The sequence below is a fragment of the Lathyrus oleraceus genome, chromosome 3, assembly GCF_024323335.1.
Source record: "Lathyrus oleraceus cultivar Zhongwan6 chromosome 3, CAAS_Psat_ZW6_1.0, whole genome shotgun sequence".
In the NCBI taxonomy this organism is placed as follows: domain Eukaryota; kingdom Viridiplantae; phylum Streptophyta; class Magnoliopsida; order Fabales; family Fabaceae; genus Lathyrus; species Lathyrus oleraceus.
The window spans coordinates 435,804,720-435,827,103 of record NC_066581.1 but is presented as its reverse complement, the minus strand read 5'-3'; the positions used below and the strand labels follow the sequence as shown (position 1 = coordinate 435,827,103).

At 39.7% G+C, this 22,384-nt stretch overlaps 1 protein-coding gene across 1 annotated transcript; it reads right to left on the bottom strand.

Annotated features, from left to right (window-relative positions):
* Positions 1-13,132: 13,132 nt before the first annotated feature.
* On the bottom strand, positions 13,133-13,699 carry LOC127131596 (SUMO-activating enzyme subunit 2-like). The gene has a single exon (XM_051060508.1). It carries the CDS (start codon positions 13,697-13,699, stop codon positions 13,133-13,135), a length of 567 nt encoding a protein of 188 aa, XP_050916465.1.
* Positions 13,700-22,384: the final 8,685 nt, after the last annotated feature.

The window sequence follows — 22,384 nt, the reverse complement described above, 5'->3', positions numbered from 1 at the left end:
ATTAATTATTTCCAGGACAACCTGTCCGGTGCCGCCCTAATATGGTACATGGGTTTGGACAGCGCGAACATCCGATCCTTCAACGGTCTTGGCGAAGATTTCGTCAAGCAGTACAAATATAACGTGGATATGGCTCCCGATAGGGATCAATTGAGGGCTATGTCCCAGAAGGACAAGGAAACTTTCAAGGAGTACGCCCAGAGGTGGTGAGAATTAGCTTCACAGATTGTGCCTCCGCTGGAAGAGAAAGAAATGACCAAGATCTTTCTAAAGACCTTGAGCTTATTTTATTATGAGCGGATGATTGCCAACGCTCCTTCTGACTTCACCGAGATGGTGAATATGGGGATGCGTCTGGAGGAAGGAGTCAGGGAAGGGCGCCTGACTAGAGAATAAGGCTCTTCTGCCAAACATTATGGGGCGTTTGGGAAGAAGAAAGATGGTGAGGCACATGCTGTGACCTCTCATGTCAAATCTAGAAGACCCTCTGTGAAGAGGAAGATCGTGCGTCCCGCTGGTAACTAGAATCAGGTGGCTCATATAGCACCTGTTTTTAGAGAAAACCATCACTATCAACATAATAGTCAGAACCAGCAACAACAACATCAACAATATCAACAACAACAGCACCGTCCTCAACAGCAGGCCTACCAACCTCAAAACAATAATCAGACCAGTACAAGCTATGATAGGAAGAGGGTCACTTTTGATCCTATTCCCATGACCTACGCGGAGCTATATCCTTCTTTGATAAAGAGGAAACTGATTACTCCATGTGACCCACAAGCTATACCTACCAACCCTCAGTGGTGGTATAAGCTTGAGCTTCATTGTGTTTATCATTCAGATGCTCCCGAACATGATGTGGAGAACCGCTACCCGCTGAAGACCAAGGTTCAAGACTTTGTTAGGAGCGGTATATTATTTTTCGAGGACGTAGGTCCTAATGTCAAGAAGAACCCATTGCCCGAGCATGGGAAGTCTGATGTCAACATGGTTCAGGGTTGCCCTGGAAAATACAAGGTCCGATATGTCAGCCATATCCGACAATCTTTGATCGAGATGCATAGATTGTTGTGTGAATACAATCATTACGAGCATGACCATGACAGATGTCGTGTTTGCACTGTCAATGAGATGGGATGTCTTCAAGTTAGAAAAGACATCCAAGAAATGCTGGACGAAGGTGTAATTGAAATACTTTAGAATCGCGATGAGGATGATGAAGTCAATGTGATATCGCCAGTATTCAGGATCCCCGAGCCTGTTGTCATCCGGTATGATGGCAGCAAGCAGAAGGCTTCTCCTGCTCTCATAATCAAGCCAGCTGGCCCTGTGCCATATTCTTCTAATAAGGTTGTTCCCTATCGTTATAATGTTGTGGCATTGGAAGATGGGAAGGAGGTGCCTCTGCCCTCCACCTCTGTTGTTAACATCGCTGATGTCAGCGGCCTGACCCGTAGTGGTCGTGTTTTCTCGACGTCGCCGAAACCCCAGGCTGACACCAGAAGGGTTGATGTTGCTGATAGTGTTGTTCGTCCGGTTGGAACTCAACTGTTTCTCTGAATCCGACACTTGCTGTGAATAGACCTGCCGCCGCTGTTAAAACTCTTGTCCCTGCTGGCCGGAATGGCATGATGAAAGAGGATTGTGATGAGATGCTGAGGCTCGTCAGGAGGAGTGAATACAACATTGTAGATCAGCTTCTACAAACGCCATCAAAGATCTTTGTGCTATCTTTGTTATTGAATTCTGAGCCACATCGAGAAGCTCTGTAGAAGGTGTTGGACGTGGCGTATGTAGATCATGATGTCACAATAGAATAATTTGATAGAATTGTTGCAAACATTAATGCTTGTAACAATTTGAGTTTCTGTGATGCTGATCTCCCCGAGGAGGGAAGAGACCACAATTTGGCACTTCACATTTCAATGAACTATAAAGATGATGCCATGTCTAATGTGCTGGTAGACACTGGATCATCACTGAATGTGTTGCCAAAATCCACTCTTGCTAGACTTTCATATCAGGGGCCTCCCATGAGGCAGAGTGGAGTGGTAGTAAAAGCTTTTGATGGATCGCGCAAGACTATGATTGGCGAAGTTGAACTCCCAGTCAATATTGGACCAAGTGATTTCCATATCACTTTTCAGGTCATGGATATTCACCCATCATATAGTTGTTTGTTGGGCAAACCATGGATTCATGAGGCAGGCGCCGTGACATCCACCCTACACCAAAAATTGAAATTTGTCAAGAATAAAAAGTTTGTGGTAGTAGGGGGAGAGAAGGCTCTCTTGGTTAGCCATTTGTCTTCCTTTTCTTACATCGATGCTGAGGACGAGGTTGGGACTCCGTTCCAAGCTTTGTCTATTGCTGAGCCTTCTAAGAAAGGAACTTCTTCATTTGCGTCCTACAATGATGCTAAGTTGGCCATTGAGCATGGCACGACTACTGGTTTAGGACAAATGATCAAGCTGTAGGACAATAAATCTCGGGCTAGCATAGGGTATTCTTTAGGCACTTTCAACAAGCATGGGTTGTTCCAGAGTGGTGGTTTTATCCACACCGTCGAAGATCAGGAAGTTGCTGCTATTATGGAAGAGGATGCAGAGGAAGATTCGGGCATCTTTGTCATCCCTGGAGGGGTCTGCAATAATTGGGTCGCTGTTGATGTTCCAATAGTTGTCCATAAGTCAACGTAATGTTCATTTTTGTTTAAAAACCCTTCTCCCATGCCAAAAGGAGAAGTGATGACATTGTTGGCCCATAAATACAATGATATTTCATTCAATAAATTCATGTTAAATATTTGTTTTTCCAATTATTTTCACTTTTCGTTTTTTGCATGAAATTGGTGATCACTAAAAAACCTTTAAAATAGAATAAAATCAATATTTTCATTTGTATAATGATTTTCCTTGTTTGAATTCTAAAATCTCTTTTATATCCAAAATCATTATGCAGGTTGATCAAACCCATTGAACATAATGATCCAACACCATCTCCCAACTTTGAGTTCCCTGTATTTGAGGCCGAAGAAGATGATGTTGAAGAGATTCCTGATGAGATTACCCATCTACTTGAGCACGAAGAAAAGATCATTCAGCCACATCTTGAGAATCTGGAAACAGTCAACTTGGGCTCTAAAGACTGTGTGCGAGAAGTGAAGATTGGGGCACTCCTGGAAGAATCTGTTAAGAAGGGGTTGATTGAGTTGCTACGAGAATACGTCGACGTCTTTGCCTGGTCATATGAAGACATGCCTGGTCTGGATACTGATATCGTGCAACATTTCCTGCCTTTGAAGCCTGAGTGTGTGCCGGTGAAGCAGAAGCTCAGAAGAACTCATCCTGACATGGCAGTGAAGATTAAAGAAGAAGTTCATAAGCAAATTGATGTGGGGTTTCTGGTGACTTCTACATATCCTCAATGGGTGGCTAATATTGTGCCCGTGCCTAAGAAAGATGGAAAAGCCCGAATGTGTGTGGACTATAGAGACTTGAATAAGGCTAGTCCGAAAGATGATTTTCCTCTACCACATATTGATATGTTGGTAGATAATACAACTAAATTCAATGTCTTCTTGTTTATGGACGGATTTTCCGGATATAACCAAATTAAAATGGCACCCGAGGATATGGAGAAGACAACATTCATCACACCTTAGGGAACATTTTGTTATCGAGTGATGCCCTTCGGTTTGAAGAATGCCGGAGCCACATACCAACGTGCCATGACCACCTTGTTTCATGATATGATGCACAAGGAGATCGAGGTGTATGTTGATGATATGATTGCGAAGTCAAGAACGGAAGTTGAACATGTAGAGCACTTGTTGAAGCTTTTTCAGCGTTTGAGGAAGTATAAGCTTCGTCTGAATCCTAATAAGTGTACATTTGGAGTCCGTTCCGGCAAGTTATTGGGCTTTATTGTCAGCGAAATAGGTATTAAGGTTGACCCTGCCAAGGTTAAAGCAATACGAGAGATGCCTGTGCCCAAAACTGAGAAGCAAGTCTGTGGTTTTCTTGGCCGCTTGAATTATATCTCTAGATTCATATCTCACATGACTGCCACATGTGCGCCAATATTCAAGCTCCTCCGGAAAGATCAGCGTCATGATTGGACCGAGGATTGCCAGAAGGCCTTTGATAGTATTAAAGAGTATCTGTCCGAGCCGCCGATCCTATCTCCGCCTGTGGAAGGGAGACCCTTGATTATGTATCTGACAGTTCTTGAAGACTCAATGGGTTGTGTCCTTGGTCAGCAGGACGAATCAGGGAAGAAAGAATATGCTATATACTACCTGAGTAAGAAGTTCACTGATTGCGAGTCTCGATACTCAATGCTTGAGAAAACATGTTGTGCTTTGGCTTGGGCTGCTAAGCACTTACGCCAGTATATGTTAAATCATACGACTTGGTTGATATCCAAAATGGATCCAATTAAGTATATCTTTGAGAAGCCTGCTTTAACTGGGAGGATTTCCCGTTGGCAGATGCTGTTGTCTGAGTATGATATTGAGTATCGAGCTCAGAAGGCTATTAAAGGTAGTATCTTGGCTGACCACTTGGCACATCAACCAATTGAGGATTATCAGTTAGTTCAGTACGACTTCCCAGATGAGGAGATTCTGTATCTGAAAATGAAAGATTGCGACGAGCCTACGCTCGATGAAGGGCCAGAGCCTGGTTCCCGATGGAGCATGGTGTTTGATGGCGCTGTAAATCAATATGGAAATGGTATTGGGGCAATGATTATTACTCCTCAGGGCACACATTTTCCTTTTACAGCAAGGCTAACTTTCAAATGCACTAATAATATGGCGGAGTATGAGGCATGTATTATGGGATTGGAAGAATGTATTGATCTTAGGATTAAACATCTTGATGCTTATGGTGATTCGGCCCTTGTGGTTAATCAGATTAAGGGTGAATGGGAGACGAATTAGCCTGGCCTCATCCCATATAGAGATTATGCGAGGAGGGTTTCAACATTCTTTACTGAAGTTGACTTCCACCATATTCCTCGAGATGAGAATCGGATGGCAGATGCGCTTGCTACGCTTGCTTCTATGATTGTGGTGAGACTCTGGAATGAGGTTCCCAATATCACTGTGATGCGCTTGGATAGACCAGCTCATGTATTTGCAGTAGAAGAAGCAAAGGATGATAAGCCATGGTATTATGATATCAAGTGCTTCCTGCAGAGTCAGATTTACCCACCAGGGGCATCTGTTAAAGATAGAAAGACCTTGAGGAGATTATCTGGCAGTTTCTACCTTAATGGCAATGTGCTTTATAAGAGGAATTTTGACATGGTTCTGCTCAGATGCGTGGATAGACACGAAGCAGACCTGTTGATGACTAAAGTCCATGAAGGTTCCTTTGGTACTCATTCCAATGGACATGCCACGACAAAGAAGATGTTGAGAGCAGGATACTATTGGCTGACAATGGAGTCTGACTGCTGCAAATATGTGAAGAAGTGCCATAAGTGTCAGATTTTTGCAAATAAGATTCATATTCCTCCGACACTTCTGAATGTGATTTCATCACCATGGCCTTTCTCCATGTGGGGAATTGACATGATTGGCATGATTGAGCCAAAGGCGTACAACGGTCACAGATTCATTCTCGTAGCAATTGATTACTTCACCAAGTGGGTTGAAGTGGCGTCGTATGCTAACGTGACCAAGCAGGTGGTTGTGAAGTTTATCAAGAATCAACTCATATGTCGTTATGGTGTGCTAGACAAAATCATTACTGATAATAGATCTAACTTGAACAATAAGATGATGAAAGAGCTGTGTAGCGAGTTCAAGATTGCACATCATAATTCTTCTCCTTATAGACCCAAGATGAATGGGGCTGTTGAAGCTGCTAATAAGAATATCAAGAAGATTATCGAGAAGATGGTTGTTACGTACAAAGATTGGCATGAGATGATACCATTTGCTTTGCGTGGATATCGTACATCTGTCCGGACTTCAACATGGGCAACCCATTTCTCTCTTGTTTATGGCATGGAGGTCGTGCTCCCAATAGAGGTGGAGATTCCATCAATGAGAGTCTTGATGGAATCCAAGTTGACTGAGGATGAATGGGTTCAGAGTCGTTATGACCAGCTGAATTTGATTGAAGAGAAGAGATTGACTGCCATGTGCCATGGTTAGTTGTATCAGCAAAGGATGCAGAAAGCCTTTGATAAGAAGGTCAAGCCTCGTGTGTTCCGAGAAGGTGACCTTGTGCTCAAGAAAGTCTTGTCTTTCGCGCCCGATTTCAGAGGCAAATGGACTCCAAACTATGAAGGTCCATATGTTGTCAAGAGAGCCTTTTCAGGTGGTGCTTTGATACTTACAACTATGGATGGGGAGGATTTCACTCGTCCTGTGAATTCAGATGCAGTCAAGAAATACTTCGCCTAAAAATAAAAACAGAATAACTCGCTAAGTTGAAAACTCGAAAGGGCGGCTTAGGCAAAAATGAGTGTCTCGGTGGATTGAAAATCCGAAAGAGCGATCCAAGCAAAAGTTAGAAACATAAAAAATGAATATATGTCTCCCGCTAGATTGAGTACCTCACCCTGGGGCAATCTAGGCAAAAATCAGGGATTTGGCAAGTAGCTGCATTCGGACAAGACTTTGTTCTACAAGCTGTCTTTTGTCAGAGAATTTCGCTCAGTCATCGTCAATTGAAGCTTCAAATACATTGGATTCAGAGTTGGTGGAGAAAGGGTCATTATGTTCAATGTACCCTTTTTCCAATATATATCACCAATTTCAAATTTGTAAAGATCCATGGAGTCTTGCCATTTGCAGACTACCATTCCATCAAATAAATTTGAGCCTTTATCCATTTCTTTGCACTCCTATTTATTTCTATTCAACAAATATTTGCATGTTTTGATTGATAAATATAATTGTTTTAAATAAATAAAATTTTCATAATTTGTTTTTAAACAAAGTGAACATTCACAATGGCAGAAATGATAATTGGGACATCTCCAGTGCTTTCCCAAGGATAGTATGATCTCCAAAAAGGTAAGACATTTGTTCATATTCCCAGCATACTTGTATCCTCTTCATTATCTTTCAGGTGGTCTCCTTCGCGAGTGCAGAAGAAAGTTATGCCCCACCAAATCCCCGGAGAGTCTGGAGTTTGGTCTCAGTTTTCTAGCTCCCCGTTGAGGTTGGATTTAGCATTTGTGTTTTCAATTACATGGTTGTCATCCCTTGTGTGGATAGACCTAAAATCCCTTATAAATTGATAAATTGATATGCTATCTTTTCGAGGAAGTTGGTATTCCCTCATTCGGATTGGAATTCTCCCGCAGAGTGAGCAGGAAATCGCCAGCATGAGTGGAATTCTCAACAATTTGGTTCGTAGCTTATCCCATGTGGACTTGCCTATATTAATCTCCAGCAGAATTAGCTTTGTTCATCCTCAACATGGTTGATCCCATTTTAACTTCCCAGTACGGTCGTCAACAGTGTTTCCCCAATGGAGTTGTCTGATCAGAGCCTGTTTGTTATTTCCCCCTGAGTAGAGCGGTTGTTGAAAATGTTTATTTTCTATCCCCAACGGAGCGGTGTTCCTCTTCTCCTCGGCAGAGTTTGTGTCTCCTGCAGCGCAAGGAAATTTGTTGGTTTTGGAGCTTTTTGATTGGTGGTTATTCCCCACAGAGTTTCATCCCTCTCCTTGATAATTCCCCTAGTAGAGTTGCTTCTACGGCTGATTTTATCTGTATACAGATTCTTCAGCCGAGACTTTGCTTGATTGCAGTTTGGCGTTGGAACTTCTGAGGAAGATGTGTTGATTCCTTCCCCAGCGAAGTGACTGGTTCTCCTTCTCCTTGGCAGAGATATTTCATTCCGTGATTAGAAGTGAATTTTGTTGATGTACTTTTGATTGGGCGGTTGTCCCCCACAGAATTATACATTACTTCCTGGTAAAGATCCCTAGTAGATTTCTTCTCTGACTGATCTTATCCTTATCTCTGCATACTGTTGGAAGATCCCCAGCTTTGGTGATTGTGATCCCTTGCTTATCCCCAACAGTAATCTCTAATTCTCGATGATCCTGTTTGTTTCCCTGGCGGTAGTCTTTGTTCCCAACAGTGACTATTTTTTATTCTCAGCATTGGCCTTTGTTCCCTTGCAGAGATTGGTGTTTCCTGGTATCTGACGCCCCCATCAGATTGGGAGTTTCCCCAGTGGGCCTGGCTTTCTCTTTTGAGACGTAGTACCGAATGTTTGGACCTGTTTGTGTTAGATATGTCTGTTTGTCAGCATTAATCATACATAAATCATGCATATACGTGTATAATTATAACATTCAGATATTCATGTTGCATTCTTTGCCATATATCTTTGTTTGTTGTCTCCTGCTATTTGGTGATATATATATATATATATATATATATCCCCAAGTAGATAATGGTATTTGATCTCTCCATATAGAGTCAGCCCCATAGGTAGAAAGTGTCTACCCCTTTTCTTCCATATTCCCCACTGAGTTATGTCCTCATGGATGATTGTTATTTCAGTTTCCTCCTAAAACATGTATTGGGATGGAATTTTTCTCCCTTGAGTTATATCCTCATAGGGTTGAGTCTTGTTTCATTGTGTCTCTCTAGTTCGTTCCTAGATTGACTCCTTTTGTTATTTCCCTTTGCGCTTCCCCGTAGTTTAGATGAATGATTGCTCAGTAACCAGTAATTGTCCGTCTTTTCCCCGGCGGAATCTGTGGCCTTCTACCTAGTAACCGGTAGTTGTAAGTCCTATCTTTGTGGTTTTCTACCCTCATACCGGTAGCCGTAAACCCTATTTTATCCCCTTGCAGAGTTAACCCTTGATTTTGTTCATCCTAACCGATGGCGGTTATTCTCTTCTGTGGTTTTCTACCCTTATACCGGTAGATGTAATCCCCTCTTTGTTGGTTATCTTTATCCAATATTCGGTATTGATATTCCTTCACCTTTCGAGTATATCTCCCAGTAACCGGTGATATATCTCTTGGATAATTGCTCTGATAAAGCCATTTATCCCCAGCGAGTCATCTTTCATTTACCCTTGTTTGGTAATGATCGTTTCTCCCCTTTTGATTGGTCATCATTTTATACCCAGTATTCATTATCCCGGTTGTCGCACCTCGGAAAAATGGGGATACGACTTCAAAGCGAAGCGCAATCGCACGCTCGTAATGATGGACTGAACAGAGTCGCCACCGAACTTTATTTATTCCTAAAAAGGAAAGGGGAAATATCGATAAAACACAAGACAAAACGACAATGATTATTGGTCGTCGCAACCAAATTAGGGTTCGGGAGTCGATTACGCAAGGGGAAGGTATTAGCACCCCTCACGTCCGTTGTACTCAACGGGAACCATTAGGTCAGTTGTGTGCGTTAGTGTTAGTTAAAATATTAGGCCTTTCGAATTATTAGGTGGGAAAGAAAGAATAAAAGAAAGGAAAATGTTTTTGGATTTTTGACGAAGGACTAAACCTAAGTTTTTTATTAGTGGGCCTGACAAGATTTAAAAATCCTGCTCCTACGTATCTCAAAAGAGAAATCAAGGCTTACGTAGTTCTGGGTAGAAAAATGTTTGTTTGTTGGTCGATTTTAGCGAAAGCTATATTGTATTAATCGACGAAAACATTGTTTTACCCAAAATAGATGAGGAGTGGACGCATACCACACATCGAACGGATTTATAAATCTACATTCGGAAAAGCGTCATTTATCTCTACTCAACAATCGTGGCCGAAACATTGTTTTGTATCACTTAAGATAATATATCTTTCATTTATGAAAAAGGTTATTTGATTAGTCGCACGGCGGCAAGAAAAGGGTTTGATTGGTTGGATGTATTTTGAGTGATGGCGAGAACTTGGATGAGCGAGATATACATCTCGAATCCTAGCCTCAGGAGTGCACGGTATACACCATGTTCCATTTCCATCTCTATTAACAAAAGTTAAGACAGGAATTAAGTATTTTTGGAATTTGACTGGGAAAGGGTTTGAAGAAACCGCATTGACAGTTTTAGAAGATGGCGAGAGTTAAGATTGGCGAGGCATACGTCTCGAATCTTAATCTCAGGAGTGCATGGTATACACCATGTTCCATTTCCACCTTTATTGAAAAAGTGTTAAATAAGATTTAAGTATCTTAGATTTGATTGAGAAAGGGTTTGACGAATCCACATTGACAATTTTAGACGATGGCGAGAGTTAAGATTGGCGAGGCATACGTCTCGAATCTTAACCTCAGGAGTGCATGGTATACACCATGTTCCATTTCCACCTTTATTGGAAAAGTGTTAAATAAGAATTAGGTATCTTGAGTTTTGTTGTGAAAATGACTTGACCTAGATCAAGTATTGATGGATGTTTAAGAGAAATTTGAATGAGTGTTTGAGAGAGCAAAGTGGATAAATTTAGATGATGGCGAGAGCTAGGATTGGCGAGATATACATCTCGAATCCTAGTCTCAGGAGTGCGTGGTATACACCACGTTCCACTTCCATCTTTATTGAAAAGGTCTTGAATATGAATTAATATTTTTTGAGTTTTTTTTATTAGAAAAAAAAATGGCTTGACGTTGAATCAAGCGTTTGGTGAAAGTTTGAAAGAAATGGAATAGAATAGGAGGGAGAAATGAATTGATTTATTTATTGAGAAAATACTCGACGATGGATCGAGTCATATTTTTTGCATTTTGAAATCTGTTGATTTTATTCTTGTGTTAGTATCTAACTAAACAGTCAAGCAAATAAAGAAATAAAATAGTACAAGATTATTACACATCGGGGGAGTGGGGTACATTTTGTCAAATGGGGATTCAAAAATATGAAATAATTAAATCGGGCCCAAACAACAAATAATGCATGAGTGTAAGTGCAAGAGAACCGGCTCATTGTAAGAAAGCCCAAGAGTAAGCTATGTGAGGTTGATGGCGATGCTTAAAAAGCAATCGACTTACAAGGGTGTGAAAATGGGCTCGACATTGAATCGAGAAAAAATATGATTTTAATATTTTTAAAATGGTTTTGAATGAATGATGAAATTAAAAGAAATCAAATTTGCGTTATTAAACAATAATAAAAACTATGAGTATAGGAGAAATTAATATAAAGCATAAACATAAAAAAAATGCCAAAAGGAAATAAAATGCTAAATACGGGTATCGAACCCAATCTACTAAAACCTAGAAACTACCCTCTCTCCACTAGACCATCTATCATTAGTTATTATTTACCACAACCCTTTGAGTATATAAACCAGAAAGGATTGGAACAAAAAATATTAAAAATAAAAACTAAATAATAATAAAAAGATCTATTGGATTACCCAAAAGAAACCCAGCCGCCTGACTGTTGGTTTTAGAGGTTAATGGATTGGGAACTCTAAACAAAATTAACCAGCATTAATATACACTATATAGAAAAAAATACTAAACATGTTAAAAAATTTTTGGTTTTTTTTAAATAACTTAAAGGTTTGTTTGGCTTGAACTAAATAAAATAAAAAAACAAAAAAACAAAAGCAACAGCAACGAATTGCTTCATCGTCCTCCTCTCTCTATCTCACTCACATCTTTCCGTCTCTCACATGAATCCCTCTCTCGCTCTCGACGAACCCCTCTCAATCACTCTCAGTAAACGTCCCAACCTCTCTCTCGCATCCAACTATCTCTCTCTCAAACTTTACTCTACATGCAAACAGAGGCAAGGGCGGTTGAAAAGGGCTCACCTTCGACGGTGACGGCGAGCTCAGGTAACGCTTGAGTCCTCCTTTCCCCTCTTTAAACGCTGGTTTTCTGATTTGGGATTTAGGGTTTTGATCCGCTTTTTTAGTTTCAATTCCGCCTCTTTTTTTGTTTATGGTCGCCTCTCTTTGACTTTCTCCCCCTCTCACTAATTCGCTTCCTTTTATTTATGCTCACAACTTAGGGTTTTGATTTGATACTCAAAAGCTCAAAGAAGCAAATTCCAGAAGTTTTTTTTCTGCTCAAAAACGAGTTTGTCCTATTTGATGCTATTATCCGGAAACGGTAATATGAACTCCTGCTTTCTCTTTATTTTTTGTCTTAATGCCAATTCGGGTATTCTTTGAAATTTTACAGCTTTTGACTAATTGTTTTGTGTTACTGCAGTGAATTTCTTGTAACCTGGAGGTTATGGATGAGGTTGAGGGTTTGTTTATCGTTTTGCAGGTTTTGAGGATGGATTCAAGTTGCAGCCAAATAATGGATTGGTACGAAATTCTCTACAGGCCATTTGCTTATATCTTGTTGCGGACTATGGTTGTTTAGTGTGTGAACCCATGATTTTGTATTGCCAAAATCTAAAAAAAGTCCTAGACGGTCTGAAAGTAGGTGGGAGCCATTAGCAGGGGAGAAGCCAATCGACCATCCAGTGCCAATAAGTAATGATCCTGTAAAATACAATAGTTGGGTACAATAGAAGGGCTAGTGCTCTGGTACTTAGCAAAAGCTTTGATGATGGTGTCAGCAAACCTGTTGAGGATATTGACTGGGATGCTCTTACTGTAAAGGGTACCTGCCAGGAAATTGAGAAGAGATACCTGCGTCTAACATCGGCACCAGATCCCGCCACCGTAAGACCTGGAGAGATTCTTGAAAAAGCACTATTAATGGTTCAAAATTCCCAAAAGAAATACGCCCGGTTGGCACTGGAAGTTGGAAGTTGTGGACCTGCCTGCTGTTGGTGCCATACGACTGACATTATTGCTTCGTGAATTGGTAGGTTCGTCTTGTCACAATTTCGGCATTAAAATGATGTTCTCTCTTGCTTCTAGGCTCAAAAGGGGCGGTTTGACGGAGTTGAAGCCAAAGTAACAAAAATCCTGTCTTGTAGTTCACACCATGCCGTCATTTACTTACGGTAGCTTCTTCTTTGCTCATGCCATCTCAGGGCATCGAAACCTGGTAAATTTATGCAGAACTTGTTGTGTTTGATGTTGTCTGCTGATAAGGATTGTTGGTGTTTTTTTTTTGTATAGATCAGTAGTAACCTGTAAAATGCATAACAATATGATTCTTTGTTCTTGAGATAACATATGTGTCCGTTTGCAGATTGTCATCATCATACTCATCATTTGTCAAATCATGGTGACGAGCCATCAGTACTACTCTTCTTATTGCATACAAGTCCTCCATCAGTAAGTCTGACTGCACAGAAACGAAGAAATGCGATTGCATTAAGGTTCACATCACTATTGAACCGGCCATTTGTAAATGTCAAAAGGCATCCAACATAATCAGTGAAGGTCGTTGTTTCTGCGGTTGTTGTCCATCCTGAGAGAACCATTCCATCAGGTTCTTTCTCTTCATCAAATTCCTCTCTGTGTTTTATATTGATATCACATTTCAATTTCTGTTGAAAATCCTCCACTATAAGCATTGTACCACCAGTTACAGGAGAAGGAAAAACAACTAGGACCTTTTCAAGATTGGCATCATAAATTGCAACCATGTCGTCCTCAATATCACCGGCCTCATAGAGAAGGTTTGAAGCATTCATAATAAGTGGAAGGTTCGTCCTAAGCTTAGCCTGGATGATCTTTTCAACAACTTCCTTCAATTTTGAGCGGTTTGTGTTTATTTCAGGCAATACCGGACTCTCGGAGCAAACATAACATGATTTGTTTGGTTCAAACGGCTCCACTGGCATAAGCAGCAGTTTTCTTGATGGGCGTTACAGGTAATATGTCATTCTTCATCTGATGCTTCTGCAGCATATACTTCTGCTTTCGGTATCCACCGTGGTTGTAGCATCAGAGCCTAAGGCATGTGCTTCTGACTGTAAATGCTTGCATATAATTCCCCAATAAAGAGCAGCCTCTGCTTAGTGTTTGTCGGTCACGTTTTATGCTGCAGATTTTGTGACCACGGCCTGTTCCTGTGGCAAAATTGTTGTAGCTTTAAGATGCACGGCACGTTGTGATGCAGGTTCTGATTTTTGATTTTATGCAGAATTCACTTGTGTTTGGGAAGCATTTGAGTAGCATTTTTACTGTTTGTTTTGTTGCAGCTCTTCATTTGTCGTCGGCTTGCGCCGCTTTGTATGTGGCTTATGGCTCATGAATGAGATTCCTTTCATTAGTTTTGAATTTCATTGCAAGTTTGGTTTATTGGTTGACTTCTGGTTTTTTTTTTTTGTATGCTGCAGGAAGGTTTGGATTGATATTGTTCCATTTTAATTCCATCACCATTTTGAGGGAAGCTAAGGGTCGAACAGTTCATGAATTAATTCTTGAAGAATTCCGCCACGACCTTTTCATGCAGGAAGTTGGTTTTGAGTAAGGCTGTAACTTTTGTAAAACAATTGACTTAGTATGTTAAAACAACGGTGCAATCGATTTATGCTTGTAATGTGACGATGCGTCTGGTTTTGGCTTTGTTTGGTCAACCATTGTAGCACTTACTATAAGGTTCCTCAATACCAATTCTTGCTTGATTAGGTAAAGGAGTACGGATAACACACTTCTGCGCTGGTTCTAACATTTCTCACTATGGTTCGCGCGATGTGATCTCTTGATTGTGCAGGTTTGTGCCCGCTGGACAAAGCAAAGTACGGCGTGGTGGCTGAATTGCTGTGGCTCGTGAACCTTTAGGAGAAAATAGCTCAAGGAGTTTATTGCGGTCAACATACCCGCTGCTTCCGGCTTGACATGAAGTTATGTATTTGGATCATAGGCTAGGACTTCCCCTTTGGCAATTTGCAAACAGTTGTAACTCATATTTGTAACACATAAACGTATGGACGTGTATGTATTATTCTTCAAATTTGTGCATTCCTATATGCTTAAATTTTAGCAGTAAACATGATGTTCACCAAATAGAGATGTAGTTTATCAGTGTGTTTTGTCTATTTGTTTTCAATGTTGCTGCTTGAAGCACATCTATTGATACTGTAATTTTTCATGTTCTTTCATGTATACAAACAACCTAGCCTTATTGGTGTCTTGCTTCACAGGAAGACTTCTGAATTGACAATTCAAATAGTCCTTAAATTTCTGGAAGTCTCTCACTAGCTTCTGTAAAAGACTACTTATGTCGCCAAAGTGACAGGATAAACAAATCTGCCCAATCCGCCAATTCCATAAAATGATACCGCCGCAGTGCTAAAAGATGCTCTTGCAACTTAAATGCCTCCTTAAGCACATTGATGATTAATTTGCTGACATAATTATATTCAACCATGATTTCCTGAATTAAGCACTTGTCAATTATAATATCAAGTGGCATCTCAAATGTTGACAACAAATTCTGCTTTTGAGTAACATCACAATCAACAATTTTCTTAAAACTGCCCAGCAGTCTTTCCCGGCTGCTCCCATCAGATGCATCAGTTGAAACATATTTCTTATGGTCTACCACATCCAGTGAAGCATCAAAACAATATTTGGAAACATCAACCAAACCATCCTCATTCCTATGGCCAATTTCTTCATATTCATTATTCTGATTACCATGAGTAGATGCACAACTATCCAAAGGATATGAATATGTGCTTAAACAGATTGAATTGGGAAAAATTTCAGGGCCAAAATCGGGGTATGACAGTTGCCCCTATTTAAGCATCCTCCGCCAGAGGAAAATGAAACAGCATTTTTTCATCGGATCGCAATGGGGGATGGTTAAATACCATGGAGACCCAGATTTTGAGCCTGAAAAATGAAAATGCTATGATATGATATGCATGGATGCATGATTCTTTATTTTTTGATTTTATCTGTTAGGGACACAGTGAATCCTTAACAGGAGATGCTACTAGATAGACCAAACTGTGGGGAATGTTGATGATCCACAGGGAGACAGGCAAATGGTAACAAACAAACTTGCTGGGGAAAACAGTCCTGTTGGAGAGTCAAACGCACACTGGGGAGTAATCGAGGTGGAATTTTGATAAACGATATTCAGAGTACCAGAGATTTCGGTAGTAAGTTCACATATGACTTACTAGACCCGAATAAAGGAAAAGATGCTACAACCAGTTCACATATGACCTGACAACGCTGGGGAATATCAAGAAGTTCTGACGGCAGGTTCAGGTATGACCTAACAAACTCAGAAAAAAATTCAAGAAGAGTGTATCAACATGTTCATACATGACCTGATAATACTGGAACAAACGTAAAGAAAGACTCTTCAGAACAGGTTCATATATGAACTGACACCGGAATAAAAGTTCAACAACAGGTTCATATATGACCTGAATAGTATTGAACAAAACTGGAAAAACTCTTCAGAGCAGGTTCAAGTATGACCTGACCCTGGAATAAAAGCTTAACAACAGGTTCATACATGACCTGGATGGTATTGAATGAAAATTGGAGAAACTCTTCAGAGCAGGTTCAAGTATGACCTGACCCCGGAATAAAAAGGTTCAACAACAGGTTCACATGTGACCTGAATAGTATTGAACAAAACTGGAAAAACTCTTCAGAGCAGGTTCAAGTATGACCTGACCCCGGAATAAAAGCTCAACAACAGGTTCATACATGACCTGAATGGTATTGAACAAAAATTGGAGAAACTCTTCAGAGCAGGTTCAAGTATGACCTGACCCCGGAATAAAAAGCTCAACAACAGGTTCATACATGACCTGAATGGTATTGAACAAAAATTGGAGAAACTCTTCAGAGCAGGTTCAAGTATGACCTGACCCCGGAATAAAAGCTCAACAACAGGTTCAAACATGACCTGAGTAGTATTGAACAAAAGTTGGAAAAACTCTTCAGAGCAGGTTCAAGTATGACCTGACACCGGAATAAAAGCTCAACAACAGGTTCAAACATGACCTGAGTAGTATTGAACAAAAGTTGGAAAAACTATTCAGAGCAGGTTCAAGTATGACCTGACACCGGAATAACAACAATTGGACTTTGACCGTAAGCAATGGACTACAACCATCTTTTAACGGATTTTGCCAACAGCAATTGGACTTGAAAATGACTGCGAAAACCGGATGTTGGTTTAAGGATACCAAAGACAAACTGGAATTAGAAGTCCAAGGACATGAGGTCAACAACAAGACCTGGGTCAATGCACAATGAGCACAAAATACATTTCGGCTATGCATGATTTGAATTTCCTTTTATGCATGATATATGAATGATCATGATTATGAGAATGCTGATGCTTGAGCAGACTGGGAGTTTGTAAAGGCTTTTTATGGAAGCTTATGATTCCTCAACACCGAGAACTCAACCGAATATTTTATGATAGATGTTGTCAAAGGAGGATTCTATCCAGTTTGATAGCCACAGCTTAGCCAATGGATCCTTTTGGAGGATTAATGAATCGTGCTAGCATAATTTTCGGGCACTCGTCTTAAACTCAATAGTTGTTGACGTATGGCAGAATTTGTTTGAACAGTTTGAAAGCACGAAGAAAGAGGTTCTGCTCCTCTGTGGCTCATCTTGCCCCAGTTTGTTGGGTCTTTGGAAATGTTCACCTTGAAAGTGAGTTTGGAAACAACTTGCCATGAGACTACCTCGAGATGGCTTGCCCTAAGTGTTTGAAACTTGTAATGGTCTGAACTTGACTAACCAAATGTTGGAATGGTAGACTCTTGGTTGACTTTCCTTTGGATAGTTGGACTCATTGAGCTCTGAGGTGGCTTGCCCCGGTCTAAGTCTTGAAGCAAATTACTCTTGGTAAGATGACCCTTAGGGTGATTAGCTCGAATTAACTGATGCTCAAAGTGATTTGCCCCTGACTAGACTTCTTTCACTTCATCAAGTTTTCTCAACTGTATTTGGAATTTCTTTGATGCTAAGTGTTGACTCGCAAATAAGATTGTTCATTCAAAAATGGTAATTTTAATGCAGTGTGTAGCGGTGTATTCGTCGCTATATGATTTATCGATTAAACCATAAGCTAAGAGATACATTGAAATTTCGAGTCGCCACCGCACTTTTATTTATCCAAAGGACTGGCTAAAAAGCGAACAAAAGCCTAAGAAGTTTTACACGTAGAAAACTAATAAAAAGATCAGAGATTCTGGGTAAGGGGTAAATTACGCAATGGGAAGGTGTTAGGCACCCACTACGTCCTAGGTACTCCTAGGGAGCCCTTTTCACACTTGTTATGCTAAATTGTTATTTGTTATGACAAAAATATTGTGCAAACATGATTGGGATGATGAGAAAAGAATATACATTTTTTATTGGGTTTGAACGGATGAACCCGCTGCCTACGTACCTTCCATCAAAGGTAAGGATCAAAACGCCGTAGTTCGGCTAAAAGATTTCCAAAAGTGGGTTAAGTTCAATTTTAAACACAAACCCCAGGTCTTACGTTATCTACGGGAGAAAACTCAACCTTATACAAACAACAACGTCCACCATGTGAGAACAGCTTCAACTTGCCAGGGAGGGGTTAACCCTATAATAGGCAAGGAAGACTTACAATTCAATCACTAAAGACAGAAGGTGAGATTAACATCAACCACTAAGATAAATCAAACCTATAGCTCATGTATGAAAGGATTAATGGACAAAGCCAAAACAAGTGAATGAGTGAAGTTACTGATTATGATTATGAAAATGGGGTCAAAGTATGATTAAGGTTAATTCAAATAAGTATTATGAAAATGGAGTTTAGCAAAAGGTCAAGGACTTGAGTCCAGGTTTTTAATTTGAAAACATGAAGATGTTTGCACAACACTTATGTCAATATTTGAAAGATAAAGTGTGAAAAAGTCTAGGACATAATGAATGATGAATGGATGGAGATGGAAAGTAAAACTTCTTAGAAGGTTCACTTCTTGAAATCATATAGCAGATGATTCAAGTGTGTCCTTTGGAATAGCAACGGATAATAATAAACAAACAAAGCAAAGAAAGGCGGATACCGGATGCCAATCACTGGTCTTATACCAATCTCCTAAAAACAGAACAGGATATCAGAAGCCACTTAATGGACTTACACCAATCTCCTCAAAAGAAAACAAGAATGAAATGTGGAAGTCAACTGCCAATCTATCTGGACTTAGGTTAACTCCACAGTATGGTCCTAGGAAATCCAATGCCACATTACAGGGACTTACAATGGATCCTCACATACAAGAACAAAAGCAACAATATGATCACAGGAATGCAAATGCCAACTTACAGGGACTTATAATTGCAACCTCTCATACAAACAGATAAAACAAACTATGATCATAGGAAAGCAGATGCCAACTTACAGGGACTTATAACTGTATCCTCACATAAACAAATAAACAAACTATGATCACAGGAAAACAGATGCCAACCTACAGGGACTTATAACTGTCCTCACATACAAACAGATAAAACAGAAGATATGAGTGACCAATGAGGTCTTACACTCTATCCTTCCATATCATAGGAGCAAATGCCAAAGCAATGGACTTACAATTGTCCTCAATGGGTAAACAACAATAACAAAAGTCACACAGACAAATGGTATGATCATGCATTAATGGCAATTGATGATGATGATAAATGCATAACATTCAAGCAAGCAAGTGCATATGAAGCAATCAATCAATCAATGAATATCAAACAACACACTCTATAGCCAAAACAGGGGGGCTCACACAAGAGGGTTTGACTATGAAAGTCCACTGTAATAGGTAAAGGTCGCTCTTAACCTTGCCATTGAGAGGCTAAGGTGAAGCAGATGAAAAGGAGATGAGGGGTGTGCCTCATTGCTTCTATCTCAGATCAGAGAGAGCATATAAGAAAGTGTGGGAGCTCAGAAAGATGGAGCTCTCTCCACATTATTGACTCGATTAGATATTGGGTTTTTATCTCAATGCTTCAACCATGTAATGGGAGCAAAGAGAGGACACACTGAATAGTGGGGGATAGATTACTTATCCCTACCTTCCACCAATTGCCTTACTTGAAGGACTTTTCCTGCTTGGGACAATTTTAAACACACACAGGCATTGCCTCTTAAGGAGGACTTCAGACAGTTTGCCCGGTCAAATAACAGACCGGGTCTCCAGACTACATGAAGAAGAAAGGTTTATACCTCAAAGCAAATGCTAAATAGCAAAGCAAGCAAGTTCAAAGAACTTAAGCAACTAAAGTACCTGAAAAAGTCAAACTTATTAGTAAACAAGTCAACAGTTCAAACCAAAAGAAATGGATAAACAACAGTCAACCATAAACAGAGGTGCCAAGGCACAAAGCCAAACTCATATGAGTCACACCTACAAAACAAGGGTTAGCACAATATATAATCCAACTCAATCAAATTTGAATGATCTTTGAGGCATTGGTGCTTAACCTGAAACAACAGCTCAATTGTAAGCTCAAAAGACCACTAGGACTAGCCTAGGGTCAAAGATGAGAGAAAAAAGTCAAACAGCAAAGAAAAGTCAACCCAATTCATGTTCAAACATTTAAGAAGTAATCTCAATTGGATTCACAATCAAATCATGCATTAATATTATTTTATACACAAAACAATACAAAGCATGGCAATAAGAAGCACAAATAGGTCAACAGCAAGACTTCATTCAAAAGTCAACCCAAACATTCTCAAAAATCATGAAATAATTCACACTCAATCACAATCCATAACATAGCATGCATATTAAATTTCAGCTCAATTGGATCATGGGAAGATAGTCAAATAAAATCAGGAAGTCAACATATTTTCAAGTAAGCACAATGAAGGTCAACAAACATGGGTCAACTTCAAAAAATCATATCAAATTGAAAACAGAAGAGAAATGAATGAGATTAACACCAATGCAAAGCTCAAAGTGTCTAGTTATCACATGTGAAATTTCATGGTCATAAAATAAGATTTGAGAATTTCACAAAAGATTTGGCAACATGTATCACATAAAGTCAACCATTGACTAGGCAGGGAAGAAAATTCACAATCAAATGGAAAACAGCATGATTAATTCCAAGAAAATTCATACACAAACTAGACATGTAAGAGATCATTCACACAAAATTTGGGGTCATTTGGAGGCCAGGAGACATGTGAACAAAAATCATACATTTGCATATCATTGGTGTGACACAAATTGTCACACCCTACTTCAAAAATTCACAACTAGCAAACCACAAATGAGAAATGTATAAACTCTACATGGAAACAAAGGTCAATGTGTCTAGTTTCACCACAAAAAATTTCAAGCTCATTGGATACATCATGACAATTTCACAATTGAAATGGCAAAGGGTGTCAAATGTACATACATGTCAAGAAAATTCATGCCAATTAAAATCCAGTCAACCAAAAATTAATTAAAAATCAAAATCAAATACTAGACACATTCATGAACATGATGGAAAAAGAATCAGAATTTTTGGAGTTAAATTGAAAGAGAAATTAATTGTTGAAGTTGATGCACAAATTGATGAAACATGAAGCACATAGCATAGCAAGATGGTCAAACGTGGTCAACACAGTGGCATTTATGTAAATATTCGTCTCATTAATCAAAACGCCCCGTTTTGGAGGGACACGGGAAATGTTGTGATTGGCCAGTTCCCAATGGAACAGTACACGGCCAATCAGCTTCGAATTTTCTGGGTTTAAACATAAACCCTAGGGTTTATGCAGTATGGCCAAGGCATCTCCAACATCAACACAAAATTCGACCAGCATACAACAGCATAGCATTATCAATCAAATGAGCACGACTCATGAACACCAACATCATGCATCATCAGCCAACAACAACATAAGCATAAACATGAGAGTTTTCTGGACAGAGTGTTTGGTTTAAACAGCAGCAGGCATCCATGTTCTTCATGTTCAAACATCAATCATCAAAACAACACTCGACCAGCATGGCAAACAGCAGGATATTCATCATTTTTATCATAACAGCAATAGACCAAAACATTCATGAGAAATTTCTGGGCATACTCATCATAACAACAAGCATCATCATCTTTAATAAACAAAATTCGAAACAAGCATCATTCAAAAGCATGGCATGGGAATGGTTCATGCAGCATCAGATGACAACAAAACAAGCAAGATCATGTGAATTTTCTGGGCAGAACAAGAGGGATTTTGGAACAGCAGGGCATCGTGCAGCCAACACCAACAGACCAACATTCAAACAAGCATCACACAATAGCATGGTATTGACTCTCATACAACTAAAGCAATAGTAAACCAACACATTCATGTAAACTTCTGGAAAACTATCTAGGGTTTATCATGGCAGTAAGATCTTCATCACCTTCATGAACTCAAAAAAATTCAAAATATCCAGAAACAAGAAATGAGCATATCAATGTGATCCTCATGCATCACACATACATAATCCACTCATGGTTTTCATGAAAAACACAGCATCACAGCAAATCGAGGAAAAACACATTCAAGCGTAAAAATGAAA